The following is a 12,614-nucleotide window of genomic DNA, read 5'->3' as shown; positions in this document are numbered from 1 at the left end:
CTCCAATTGAAGATTTAAAGAATAGAAACGAAAATGCACAATAAATAAATCGAAACACTCATCTTATCAAGTGGAGTGGAATGAAAAAGTGGTGAAGGGAAATCCCCTAAATTTATCTATTCCATTCAGAAATCCTTGATCCAAATTTACAAACACTACCTCGATTACAAGATTGTAGTGTGGCATCAAAGTCATCCATAAGTCCGGATTTTATCTTACTTCTTGTAGATCTGAGCTATTCATTGCCGAGATAAAATCTGAACCATTAATTATTGAGATGAACGGTTCGGATGCTGCACTATAGAAACCCTATGTCCAACCATTAAATGGGCTCGTCCCTAGCTTAGAAATGCATACCAAATCGTTTACTTTGTAAAGATTGATGAGTAGAATAACCCTAGGAGAAGTCGTCATCTCGTTCGGTATCTACATAATGAAATCAAATGATCTTGGAGGAGTATTTTTAAACCATGATTGTCATTCACTTGTTCAAGACCACTGCACGTAATCAACTTTAGTAAATTTTACTCTTCTAATCAATTTGAATTTTCACAAAGTTGTTCAATGCATTGAGCTGTACAAACTGAGTTATCCGAATCGTTCTCATGCTATATAGCCAATCAGCGATAGCTGAAGGTGTGAAAGTAAATATCCACCACAAGATTACTGAAAACAATTCGTTCACATTGAAGGCACTTTAGATTAAAAATTATTGGTTTAACGACAAAGACGAAGACCAAGACGACGAAGACCAAAAAAGGTGTGGAGGTACTCATCGTGCAATAAAAGTTTTATTACAAAACTATCAAAAAGGTGTAGTGGAGGTACACTTTATTGTCAATTAATTCTATGTATGCGACTTTAATTATCCAAAAAAGTTAATAATTCTATGAATGTGGACGTCTGTGTTTTTTAGTACTCCTATTTGGAAAAAAATTCCAAAAGTGCAACCCGTTAAAAGTTATTTACTTACGTGCAGTCTAACGAAACTCAAGCATAGATCTAAGGCTATAAACCATTATATTTCGTAAATGTGTTTTAACAAGGTGAACTTTAGTAATGATAATCAATCTTCTCGTCGTTCATTTTTATTTATTTGTTTTTTTATAGACAAAATTAATTTCATTTATTCAGAAAGATACAAAATGAAATTAATCAGAATAATACAGTAGGATCCGGAAAAGAAATGAATTGAACAATTTTGATCTCGTGAGATCTCATTCATCTTTATTTTAAAACTTTTAACCGGTATTGAAGCTGGTGTCTTGGCCATTTGATGGGTGATGTTCTTAGAGCATCTAAACTATTTTGGTCTGCCACAAAATCCATCAATACTCCAACTGAAGATTTATTGAATAGAAACGAAAATGCACAAAATAAATAAATCAAAACACTCATCTTGTCATGTGGAGGAAACCGAAAAAAGTGGTGAAGGAAAATCCCCTAAATTTATCTATTCCATCCACAAATCTATATAAAATCCTTGATCCAAAGTTACAAACACTACCTCGATTACAAGATGATATTATGTGGTTGTTCTTTTGATCAGTTCATTAGCAACCTGCCCATAGTTTTTTTCTCAATCGGCCAAACATATATATTTTTGTAAATCTTTGAAAAGAATTACAAAGATTAAAGGGATCACGGGCACACCGGCATACGTCAAACACCGAATATCGAACGACAACGAAAAACAACCCAGCGACAGGCAACACCAAAACAAACTAAAGTCAATAGACCAACCCCAAAACCATGACAAACAAATCGTAAGAACAAAACTGGAGACGGAGAGATACAAGCCAAAACCGCAAAATCATGGAATCAAAATTCAAGAGAAAAAAAGAGACACCATCCTTGCAGACATCATCATTCTCCGCGAAATCATCTTCATCAGCAACCTGCACGTCGTTGCCGAGAAGAGAAAAACAGAACTGCCCAATCATTTTGGTAGGTAATGGAAGTCCAGCTAGCACACACTTTGTTTACAATCTTATCTTTCCGAAACAGTCCATCGGAGTATTATTGTCCTTCTACAACAGTCATACAGACCATGCATGAACAAAAAGTTCCAACATGCATGACCACTTGTTTTGGTTGGCAACCACATGTTCACTATTATAAGGATCACATTGAATATAGCCTTGGCCTTTTACATCAGATATAAAGTATAAAACTTGTACGGATCAGGCTCGAAACACCAAAAAAAGGCCGAAAAAGATCACAAACACCATCGTAACCTTGTTCTTGAATGTTATAAAAAATGGATACAGTATAATTTTTGCAAATTCTCCTAGAAACAGTGAGTGGCAATAATTGTTTGCGTTCTTCATCTAACAGAATTGAGTGCAAACCTTCTTGGCTTATCAAAAAAGAAAAATGAACAACTAGATCAATAGATGCGAATTACCCCGTTGGAAGATTTTTAGAAACTAGAGGAAATCGATTTGAGAGTATCACACATTTTCCGTGATTATTAGGTACTCTAAGGGTCATCTCTAGTACACATTAGTTTGCGAGCCATGCACACACATTCATGTGTGTTGAAGAAAGCCCCTCGAAATCAAGTAATAATTTCCCATAAAGAGACCCAAGCAATAACTTTTGTCACATCCAATGCAATTATCTTTTCCTTTTTTTTTGTTGTGCGGTAGGGCTTCCACAACAACCGTAAGGCTCAAAAGCAGTTCATAGTGGTGACACACCGTTCAAGACTTTGTTGTAAAGATGGGGTCTCATAATTGAAAAGGGCTTCTTCTTTTCTTTTCTTTTTTTTGGCCTATATTATATACATCAGCAGGGTTAACAAGGTATTAGTATGTTAGTTCAAAGGCTGTCTCATAACTCTGAACTCCAAACCATTTCTCGCGGGTCTTGAACCATGCCTCTACAGAAGGAGGCGTACCAACTGAGCTAACAACTCATTGGTGAAAAGGGCCACTTCACATGTTTACAATACGCCCATCCCATGTCATCCCATCCTTATTACATACATGCACCACATGTACAAATATGCAAAATGCAGCTATAAATACAGGTGAGTCTGATTCCGCATAATTGTCTACTAAAACACACATCCAAATAACTAGCTAGACTGAAGAGAGCAACCAAATGGAGCACGACCTCTGTGAAGCTGCAATTAAAGGGGACACCAATTCACTGGACGCCATAATCCGAAAAGATCCACTGATTCTATACAAAGTTGTGGCCGGATGTTTCAGTGGCACAAGTCCTCTCCATGTCGCCACATCAAACAAGAAAACACCCTTTGTGGAAAAACTACTGAGTCTCAAACCGGAACTAGCCGAAGTTCTAGATTTGCAGCTACGATCGGCCCTTCACTTGGCGTCGGCCCAAGGGCACGCCGAGATTGTGAAAGTTTTGTTAGAGAAGGGCGGCCTTGAGATGTGCCTGGTTCGAGATCGAGACGGTAAAAACCCACTCCATATTGCTGCCATGAAAGGCAAGATCAGTGCCTTGGAAGAGTTGGTTAGGAAGTGCCCAGAAGCGGCTCGAGTCAGGGTGGATCAAAACGAGACGATCTTGCACTTGTGTGTCAAGCACAACCAGTTGGAGAGCTTGAAGAAACTGTTGGAGATGATAAAAGGTTGCGATTTTGTCAACGCTAAGGATAGTGCTGGAAACACCATTTTGCATCTAGCTATTTTGTATGAACACTTCGAGGTATGTCCTTATTCTTTTCACTACGTACATAATGTGATTTTGTTCTGTTGCCCACCAAAAGTGGCTGAATATACTCACTGTATACTGAGTTCACATCGAATGTCCTTCAGTAGTCAAAACCAAACATTTTGTGGAGCTTGGCTGTTTATCCCTTGTCCAAAACAAATAAAGAAAAAATCTGTTCAACACCATATCGGTAAATGCTTGATAGAATTAAAAAAACAAAAGTACTTGGTTTGGTTCACAAATATATTTTTGGGTTTGGATCCAGCACCTCTCTATATGGGATTCATCTGATTTTTCTACAGAATAGCCCAAAAACACAAGTCCTAATCCGGGGATGTTGCCAAGCACCTTGTTTGGCATGAGCGGTGCCGAGCAGCCCATCTAACTATTCATTTCGGTAATGGACTGCTCGAATCTATACGAGCTACAGACGACCGTGAATTTTATGCAGTTTGATTAGATCCAAGCCGTCCATGTCGAAATGAGCGGGATGGATAGACCACTCGGCACCATTGCCAAGCAACGAGTGCTTGGCAGCATCTCCCATTTTGACCGAAGTGGTGCCTCCCTATATGCATTAAATATAGTATCGATTAGTGCGAGATGTTCACCCACTTTGTGGTGCATGAACAAAATTGCACTCTTTTATTCAATGTTTCTAGGCAATGATGGCTTTAGAAATTTGTAGTAGTACTGACGCAGCGAAATTCACAAAGAAATTAGTTAGCGTACTAATCCAAACAAGATAGGTACGCAAAAATTTGCTTCCTAAAACGACAAAAATATCAAATTGAAGGGCTAAATGAATGAATGAATTAGGCCGGAGCGCAAAAATAAGTCAGTTCATCAAGTTTAGGCCTATTCCGAGCTCGCCCGGCCAAATCGGGTAATCTAAAATTAAACATCGTTTAGGCTTTCGAGGCTTCATCCAATCCAATTGATCATGAAATTGGGCTTCCATGTGTTCTACATCAAGTAGAGTGTTCATAAATTACCTTAACTCTACTAGCTAGTGTATTAAGCAATAATATGTGTGCAAAACCTCATATATTAGTATAAACAGTAAGACAAAAAAACATATTCCCTCTATTCTAAAGAAATCAACTACGAGACGAATGAGAACTCAAAAATATATACTATATATTTTCATAAAAACTAAATTTTTTTTTGAAAGTTGTCATATCGTGTAGTAGAGAGCATTCCAAGAGAGGGTGTTAAATTTACCGTTGTCCTAGACAAATATTCTCATATTTTGTGCCAATGTTTAACCTATTAAAATTCTTTTGAAAAAAATTATAGCGAGTATATGTTGGGGCCAACCTTTTGTAAATATGTTATTCATTAAGATGACATGATGAGATTTTTTATTATATTAAATTTTAAATTAAAAAGAATATTATTCAAGTTAACATGGTTTTGCAATATAGTTGAATTTTTTTAAAGCTTTGTTTGTAATTCTGTAAGCTAACTAGAAAGAAAAAGGTAGTTATTGTTACGAATGCAAAAATAACACATTTAGACCATCAACAATAGAGATTGAGAGATAATGCAAAGCATAATACTTAAACCAAAAGATTCTTCTTGTTTTCTCTTTATTTATTTAATTTTTTTATTAGGATTGCGAGCTTTATTTGAGGTATGTTAGATGTTCAAATATGAATTACCTAGATTGATGGATTGTAATTGGATTGTGATTAAGTGTTCAATTGATTGAGTTAGGTGTTTAATTATTTTTGAGTTAGATGTTCAAGACTGGGTTAGAATTGAGTGTTCATTAATGTTTGAGTTAGGTGTTCAAAGAAATGCTAACCCATAATTTTTACATATTTTTTAAGAAACAAAAGAAAATAAGTTTTTGGGTGTTCATGTGACCATTGAACAATCAATGTATAGCCGCATCAGTTTCTAGGTTATTTCTTGATAGGAAATCATCACTGAAAAGCATGTTCTTTGGTTTCTTATATCTAACCATGAGATGCAATGTAAATATTTCAGATCGCATGTCATGTCCTAGAGATGGAAAAAATAGAAGGGAAGGAAACAAACGATGTGAATGCGACAAATGAATGTTGCACTACAACACGAAAGTCATTGCAAAAGGTATTCGCTACTCGATAGGAAAAAATATATTTTCTCTCCTATATATTCTAACACAATTGGCGAGAAATTTTTTTTTCACTATATTTTTTCCTCAATAAACTAATGCCATGTTTACAAAATAGGTGAAGAATTTTTTTCGTCACAATTATAGTTTAGGCGAGGAAGTATTTCCTTGCTAAAACTCTTGAAACTAAAAACAATACTTCCAAATTCTCAACTTCTTTGCTACCGCTAGAACTCATTATGGTGACCTCCTTTATAGCAGCATTCACTTCATCCACCACAACTTCCTTTCCAGTGCAAAGCTTTACAATTTTTTATATATAAACCTATTACACGTTTTTTTCTCCTCGTTAGTTCGTTTCATTAAATATTTCTATCTAATTTTAGTCCATTTGTAGTGTTTTTTTAAACTTGTTTCTTAAATCTTTAATAATATTACTCGCTTTTAATGAATTTAACTATTTTCATAATTTGATATTTTCTTATATACTTTTTATAAGTCTTTATACCTTTCTAAATTTGTTTATTTTGTACTTAGTTGTAATTCTCTCTATGTTTAGTAACCACTTTTAGTGCCTAAATTAGTTTGAGCACTTTAATTTTTTGCAAATATGTCATTTTTTTATGGGTGAATCTGTTCTTACTATGTATGTGCATCTACAAAATATTAAGTCAACTAGATTTGTCAATAATAATTTGTTATGTTTCTTTTTAAATGTGCTTAACCTTACATATTTTGGTAAATTTGTGACGATCTAACTTTGAGATATTTTTTAATTTATTTTTTATTGTAAATATTAACTTTATCTTTGCTTAGCTTTTCATTAATTTTTTTTCAATTAATAATCAATTATCTCTACAACATAAATCCATATGTCCCATTCTTTTTTCGAAATGCATATCATTCAACCCGCAAACGTATGTTCCATATGTCCGGTCCTTTTTTGAGTTCATAACTATGAGATAAACTTTTTTTTAGCATGTCCTTAAAATATTTTTATTCAAACAATAAACTTTATGACAATTTGAACAAACTGACATCGTTAATAATTAATTTCAATTGAAAAAAACTGAATGCATAGAATTAGTGAGAAACATATTTTTCATTGCTAATTAGAATAAGAAAAGTGACTGAGGTTTTTCAATGCTATTGGCAAGGAAACTATTTTTCTCCTTTTATCACTTTTTTTATTTTTATAAATTTGATAATGGTATTGAACCATGTAGTCAATTATGTCTTACCATTGTAATATTACAAATGCATATGAACATAATTAATAATGACTCATATATAAAAAAATTAATGAGTCTCGAAAAAGGTGACGAAATATTTCCTTGACAAAAGGTTACATTTGGCAAGGAAATCTGTTTTATCTCGCTATAAAAGGTGACGAAATTGAATTTCCTCGGGGATAATGTACCTTTAGCGATGAAATTGGATTGTTATTGAGTGTTCAATTGTTTGAGTTAGCTGTTCAATTATTTTTGGGTTAGATGTTCAAGACTGAGTTAGAACTGGGTGTTCAATAATATTTGAGTTGGTTGTTCAAAGAAAAGTTAACCCGTAATTTTTAAATGTATTCTAAGAAAAAAAAAAGTTATTGGGTGTTCATGTGACCATTGAACAATCAATTCATAGCCGCCTCAGTTTCTAGGTTTTTTTCTTGGTAGGAAATCATCACTAAAAACATGTTCTTTGATTTCTCTTATCTAACCATAATATGTAATGTAATTATTTTAGATCAAGCGTCATGTGCTAGGGAAGGGAACAATAGAAGAGAAGGAAACAATAGATGTAAATGCAACAAATGCAAGTGGACACACAGCAATGGACATTTTCTTCCTTGGATCAGGTAACAAAGAAGAGAGTGTCCACGACTTACTTCTAGAAGCCAATGCGAAACAGGCGAAAGATCTCGTAGGTGGAGATTGGCTTACGAATAAAAGGGAGTCCTTAATGGTTGTGGCATCACTTATTGCGACAATGGCATTCCAAGCTGGGGTGAGCCCTCCTGGAGGCGTTTGGCAAGAGAACTCCCAAGATGAGACCAATGGTTACAAAGCTGGGGAAGCTGTAATGGCTTTTAATGATAAAGGTTCTTATCTGTTCTTCCTCCGCTCTAACACAATAGGATTCGTTGCATCATTGAGTACAATTTTGTTGCTCATGAGCGGATTAAAATTCAGGAACAAGGCTATGATGTGGATCCTTATAGTGACCATGTGGTTGGCAATCACATCAATGGCAATTACATATGCGTTTTCCTACGTTGTGTTTACTCCTGAAATGTACAGACCATCACTCATTAATACCATTAAAATTGGAGTTATAGTGTGGTCCAGTGTGATGGCTCTTCTTCTGGTGAAACACACAATCGGGTTGGTGGCATTTGTCGCGACAGAGAGAAGCAGAAAATGGAAGGCAACGAAGGCAATTAAAAGGATGAACAGGCTGCCTGCCTAGCCTACGCAACTTCCTAGGTGGCAAAGATGGAGGAGCGTCTCCTCCCCTTCCCCTCAGGTCTTAGATGATAATATATATAGGATTGAATATAAGGCTTTCCAATGTTGGAACTTTAATTTGTTCATGGTCTGTATGTATTACTGTTGTGAAGGACAATAATCCTTCGATATTCGACTGTTTCGGAGAGAGAAGATTGTAAACAAGTGTGTGCAAGCTGGACTTCTATTACCTACAAAAACGATTGGCAGGGGTTTTTCTTTTTCTCGGCAACGATGGGCCGGTTGCTGATCGATGAAGATGATTTCGCGGAGGATGATGAGGTCTTTGAGGATGGTGCCTCTCTGCCTCTGGAATTTTAATCCCCTGGCTTTGCAGTTTTGGGTTGCTTATCTTGGTCTTTGCTCGGTTTGTTTGTCTCTGTTGGCTTTTGCTTGTTTTGGCGTTGCCTATTGCTGGATTGTTTTTATCGATTATTCGGTGTTTGCTTGTGGTGTTTTGGTCTGCATCTTGCCTTCTTTCTGTTTTGATTCTCGGGTCGCATATGTCGGTGTGCCCATAATCCCTGTAATCTTTGTAATCATTTCCAAACATTAATAAAAATATGTTTGGCCGATCAGAGAATATATATATATATATATATATATATATATATAGGCAGGTTGCTAATGAACTCAGGCCTCGTTCCAAAAACCTTTTTAAAAAATAAGCAGTTTATTTTACATTTTCAAACTCAAATAATATATATGAAAAATATTTTTTTTTTTGCATCGTATAAAAGATCTCAACAAGATCTATATAGCATATTTTTAGATTTCAATAAGTCTATAATTTTTGAGCTTGAAATTGCCTTAAGGATTTTTTTTCCCTTTTTGGAATCCACTCTCAATCACATATTATATACCTTCTTCTAATCGAGGTAGTGTTTATAACTTTGGATTAAGGATTTGTATATTGGATTTGTGGATGGAAAAGACAAATTTAGGGGATTTCCCTTCACCACTTCTTCTTTTTACTTGACAAGATGAGTGTTTCGATTTAGTTAGTTTGTACATTTTCATTTCCATTCTTTAATTGCTTTAATGCTCTTCTTGTAGGGTTAATTCGTTTGTTCTTGATCACTTTTCATGTACGGATAGGCTGATTTTTGATTTATCATCAAGATAAACAGGGTACGTTCTTGAGCTTTGTTGTCAATCATTTTGACAAACCACACATTTCTTTGCATCCCATTTTTGGTCTGTTTAGGTAATATTCTTTCCATGTACTTTTATACAAAACCATTTATCATGTTTCTTCCAATGGTGTTTCAATATTATTATGGTTAATTATTTCTTGTGGTTGTTTTGATAACATAATCGTATGTCTTGCAACTAATGGTCCCATATGTATGTTCGCAATCTGTAGATGCGTAATTAGTTCTTTTTTGTTTGGGGTTCTTCCAAGCCGATCCTTTGTTGTTCCCCTTCACCTATATTGGCCCACGTCGCATCAACCCTATCCCACATGAGCCCCATTTTAAGTGAAGTACCAAAATACCCCACCTTTATTACTCCTTCGATTCCTTACAGTGACTCGCTGAAGAGATTGCCCATTCATCATTGTCAAACAAGCCAGATGGATCATCAAGACCTAATTCATCTGTTGGTTCCATCAACGTCGAGACCTCTCTCAACGTCTTCCGAGGTCTCACTGTTGCTGTACTCTCTCTCTCTCTCTCTCTCTCTCTCTCTCTCTCTCTCTCAACGGCTCCACCTCCGAATCGGCCATGGACGAGAGCATGCAGTAGCAGAGTTTATAATCCCCCAAAGCAAAAGCAGAGAATACAACGTGAGCAGATGAAGACGACGACGAAGAATCGGACGAAGTTGACAACGACGGTGATGACTGTGGTGGCATGGGGTTCTAGATCTGTCATTTTACGGTTCTTGTTTGTTACTTTTTAAGTGTCCTTTTTCTGACCTCTGGTTCTCTATGAGGCTTCGTGATGTTTTTCGATTTTGATATGTGAAAAAAGAAGATTAAGTGAATTGATATTCTATACCAGTAATGGAGAAAGTAGAAAGACTAGAAAGAATAAAGTGAGCTTTTTTTTACCTCTAGTTCTCTGGTATCGCAACGCAGCGAGTCATCGAAAACTGAAACATCCTAGAAAATTACTATCTGTGGAATCAATGCATATGGAGACAACTCTACATCAGCAGATGAGGGCATGAATTGTGGGGTGAATTCTGGATTTAGATGTGTAAATTGTGTAACTTAGGGAGTGTGAATTGTGCAGATAGGGTGTGAATTCTGGATTTAGGGGTGTAAATTTTTGTTTTGGACTATTTTGGGGTGTGAATTCACAAACCAAAGAATTCACACCAAGAATTTACGCTAGAATTCACACAAGGATTTACACTAGAATTCACACAACCCAGAATTCTGTAGGGGGCCGGATTATCCGAAGGATAGATAGACCCCCGTGAGCTTCTCCGAACGTAAGTGTATTTGAGTTCGCTCGGTGATTTCATCTTGTTCGGCTAAGTTATTCTTCGGGAAATACACCATACGCTCGGAGTCTCTTCGTGTGTCAGAAGAGGGCTCCACCGAGTATAGACGATCGTGGAACCTTCCAGAAATATCCTTTTGATAAGTAAGCTGTCCTTTCTGATATTCGAAACGACATCTCTGAACGATGTGACCTTTCTGACATCGACCCATGTGGCTCTGTAAGGCTTGGGAGGTGGTGTCCATTAAATGACCCTGCTACCTGACGTCGTCCGAGCAATGCGTGACACGTGGAAAGTAGGGCCAGCTTGCTCATCACTCAACCCCTTTGCCTATAAATAGAAGGGCATTAACACTGAAAAACTCTCTCTGGACTTCTAGACAACAGCACTCTCTCTTCTCTACCAACAGATTTTTTCTTACTAAGCTTCTTTTCCTTCTTTCTTCACTTACTGACAAGTTCATCAGAGCTTCTTCCCGGAGGAACATCCCCTCCGGTTCTGCAGGTACATCGAGGCCGGCGTCATCTCTCACGGTTCAACAAACGAAGATAGCCATACAGGAAGGTTCACGAAGAAAAAACCACCCCCACAATTGACGACTCTGCTGAGGAATTCACTACTTAAAATTCAGAGGGTGTTCTTTGTGTTCTTCGTGTTCATAACACCGGTTGGAGGGCTTGATTCGATCCCAGTTTGCACTGTCTGTTCTTCTCGTTTGAACAGAACAAATGGCTCAACATCTATCACCTCCGGGACCAGAGAACTTCACTCTTGGGCTGGAGGGATATGGGTCTATCAACCTCGAGCCCCATCAAGCGGCTAGGACGGTTCCCCACGTAGCCCGCCAACTTTCTTTTCCACCTACCGAGTTGGATATCGCCTTGGCCGAGCAAAAACGTCAGGCGGCAGTTATTGCCATGCTTCAACAACGGCTGGAGGAGCGAGATGGAGGGATGACCGCAACCCCGGCAAACGAGCATCACGCCGAGCCTAGCCGACCGAAGAGAACCCGCAGACGGAGCAGACCGTCTCGTCCAGCTCAGACGACCGAACTCCCTATTTCCGAGCGACGAACTGTCTTTGAGCGCCTTGACCAAGGAGCTTCACGACCTCAGCTTACGAGCATTATTCGTGCCGAGAGTTCCCGGTCCTCAGCTACAGGTTTCACAGCCGGAACCAATAAAGGAGGCGCGTCCGCCCTAGCACAGCCTCGTTCCAAACGGCAAATGAGTCCAAGAAGTGGGAAGAGGCCCGTGGATTTAAACGATCCACCTCGGCGTACACGCACCAGCGGCAACCGGGAATATTCAGTACGATCTCGACACAACTCCGAACATCAAGAAGGGAGACATTCGGCAAATTCAGGCAGTCGCCACCGAACAGATAGCCGAGGAAACCTATCGGAGCACGACAATACGGTTATCCTATATGATCAGTTTACGGGCTTACCGACCATGTATCAACCAGTCGACCCAGGTTTTCAGCCTCGGCATGCTCATTTGGTGAGCTCAAGAGGGGAGGCGCGTGCCCCTTCGGTTTTGGCCACTCGGCTACCGAAGGAGAAAGAAGAGCGCCACCGACACCATCGACGAGAAAGAAGAAAAACTTCTGAGCCGCGTGCTGAAGTTCCTCTCCCTATTATCCCACAAACCCCAATTCAAGAAGATAATTCGAAGCTCAGGAAGGCAAAGGCTTCCCCTTCGTGGATGCTATTCAACAGGAGCGGCCACCGGACAAGTTCGTCATGCCGAAGCTGAAACGATACGAGGCAAATTAAAGGAGGACGCAGTCGCGTTCGTTTGTCGCTTCAGACAAACCATGAGCCTCCATAACTTTTCAGACGCCCTTATGTGCAAGATCTTCCCACT

General features: G+C 38.1%; 1 protein-coding gene across 2 annotated transcripts in view; it reads left to right on the top strand.

Annotated features, from left to right (window-relative positions):
- The window catches only part of LOC131313135 (ankyrin repeat-containing protein At5g02620-like), a 65,301-nt gene extending 56,431 nt beyond the window's left edge, over window positions 1-8,870 (top strand). The window contains exons 1-3 of one of the 2 annotated variants that reach the window (XM_058341267.1): window positions 2,968-3,681; window positions 5,683-5,787; window positions 7,532-8,870. In XM_058341267.1, the coding sequence (XP_058197250.1) occupies window positions 3,109-3,681; window positions 5,683-5,787; window positions 7,532-8,254 (1,401 nt within the window). In that variant the 5' untranslated portion in view covers window positions 2,968-3,108 and the 3' untranslated portion in view covers window positions 8,255-8,870. Of the gene's footprint in view, window positions 1-2,967; window positions 3,682-5,682; window positions 5,788-7,531 lie in introns of those variants that run through there. The other variant, XM_058341266.1, reaches the window with a different exon arrangement.
- Window positions 8,871-12,614: the final 3,744 nt, after the last annotated feature.

This window comes from Rhododendron vialii, chromosome 13a, assembly GCF_030253575.1.
Source record: "Rhododendron vialii isolate Sample 1 chromosome 13a, ASM3025357v1".
In the NCBI taxonomy this organism is placed as follows: Eukaryota; Viridiplantae; Streptophyta; class Magnoliopsida; order Ericales; family Ericaceae; genus Rhododendron; species Rhododendron vialii.
This window is presented reverse-complemented; position numbering and strand designations above follow the sequence as displayed.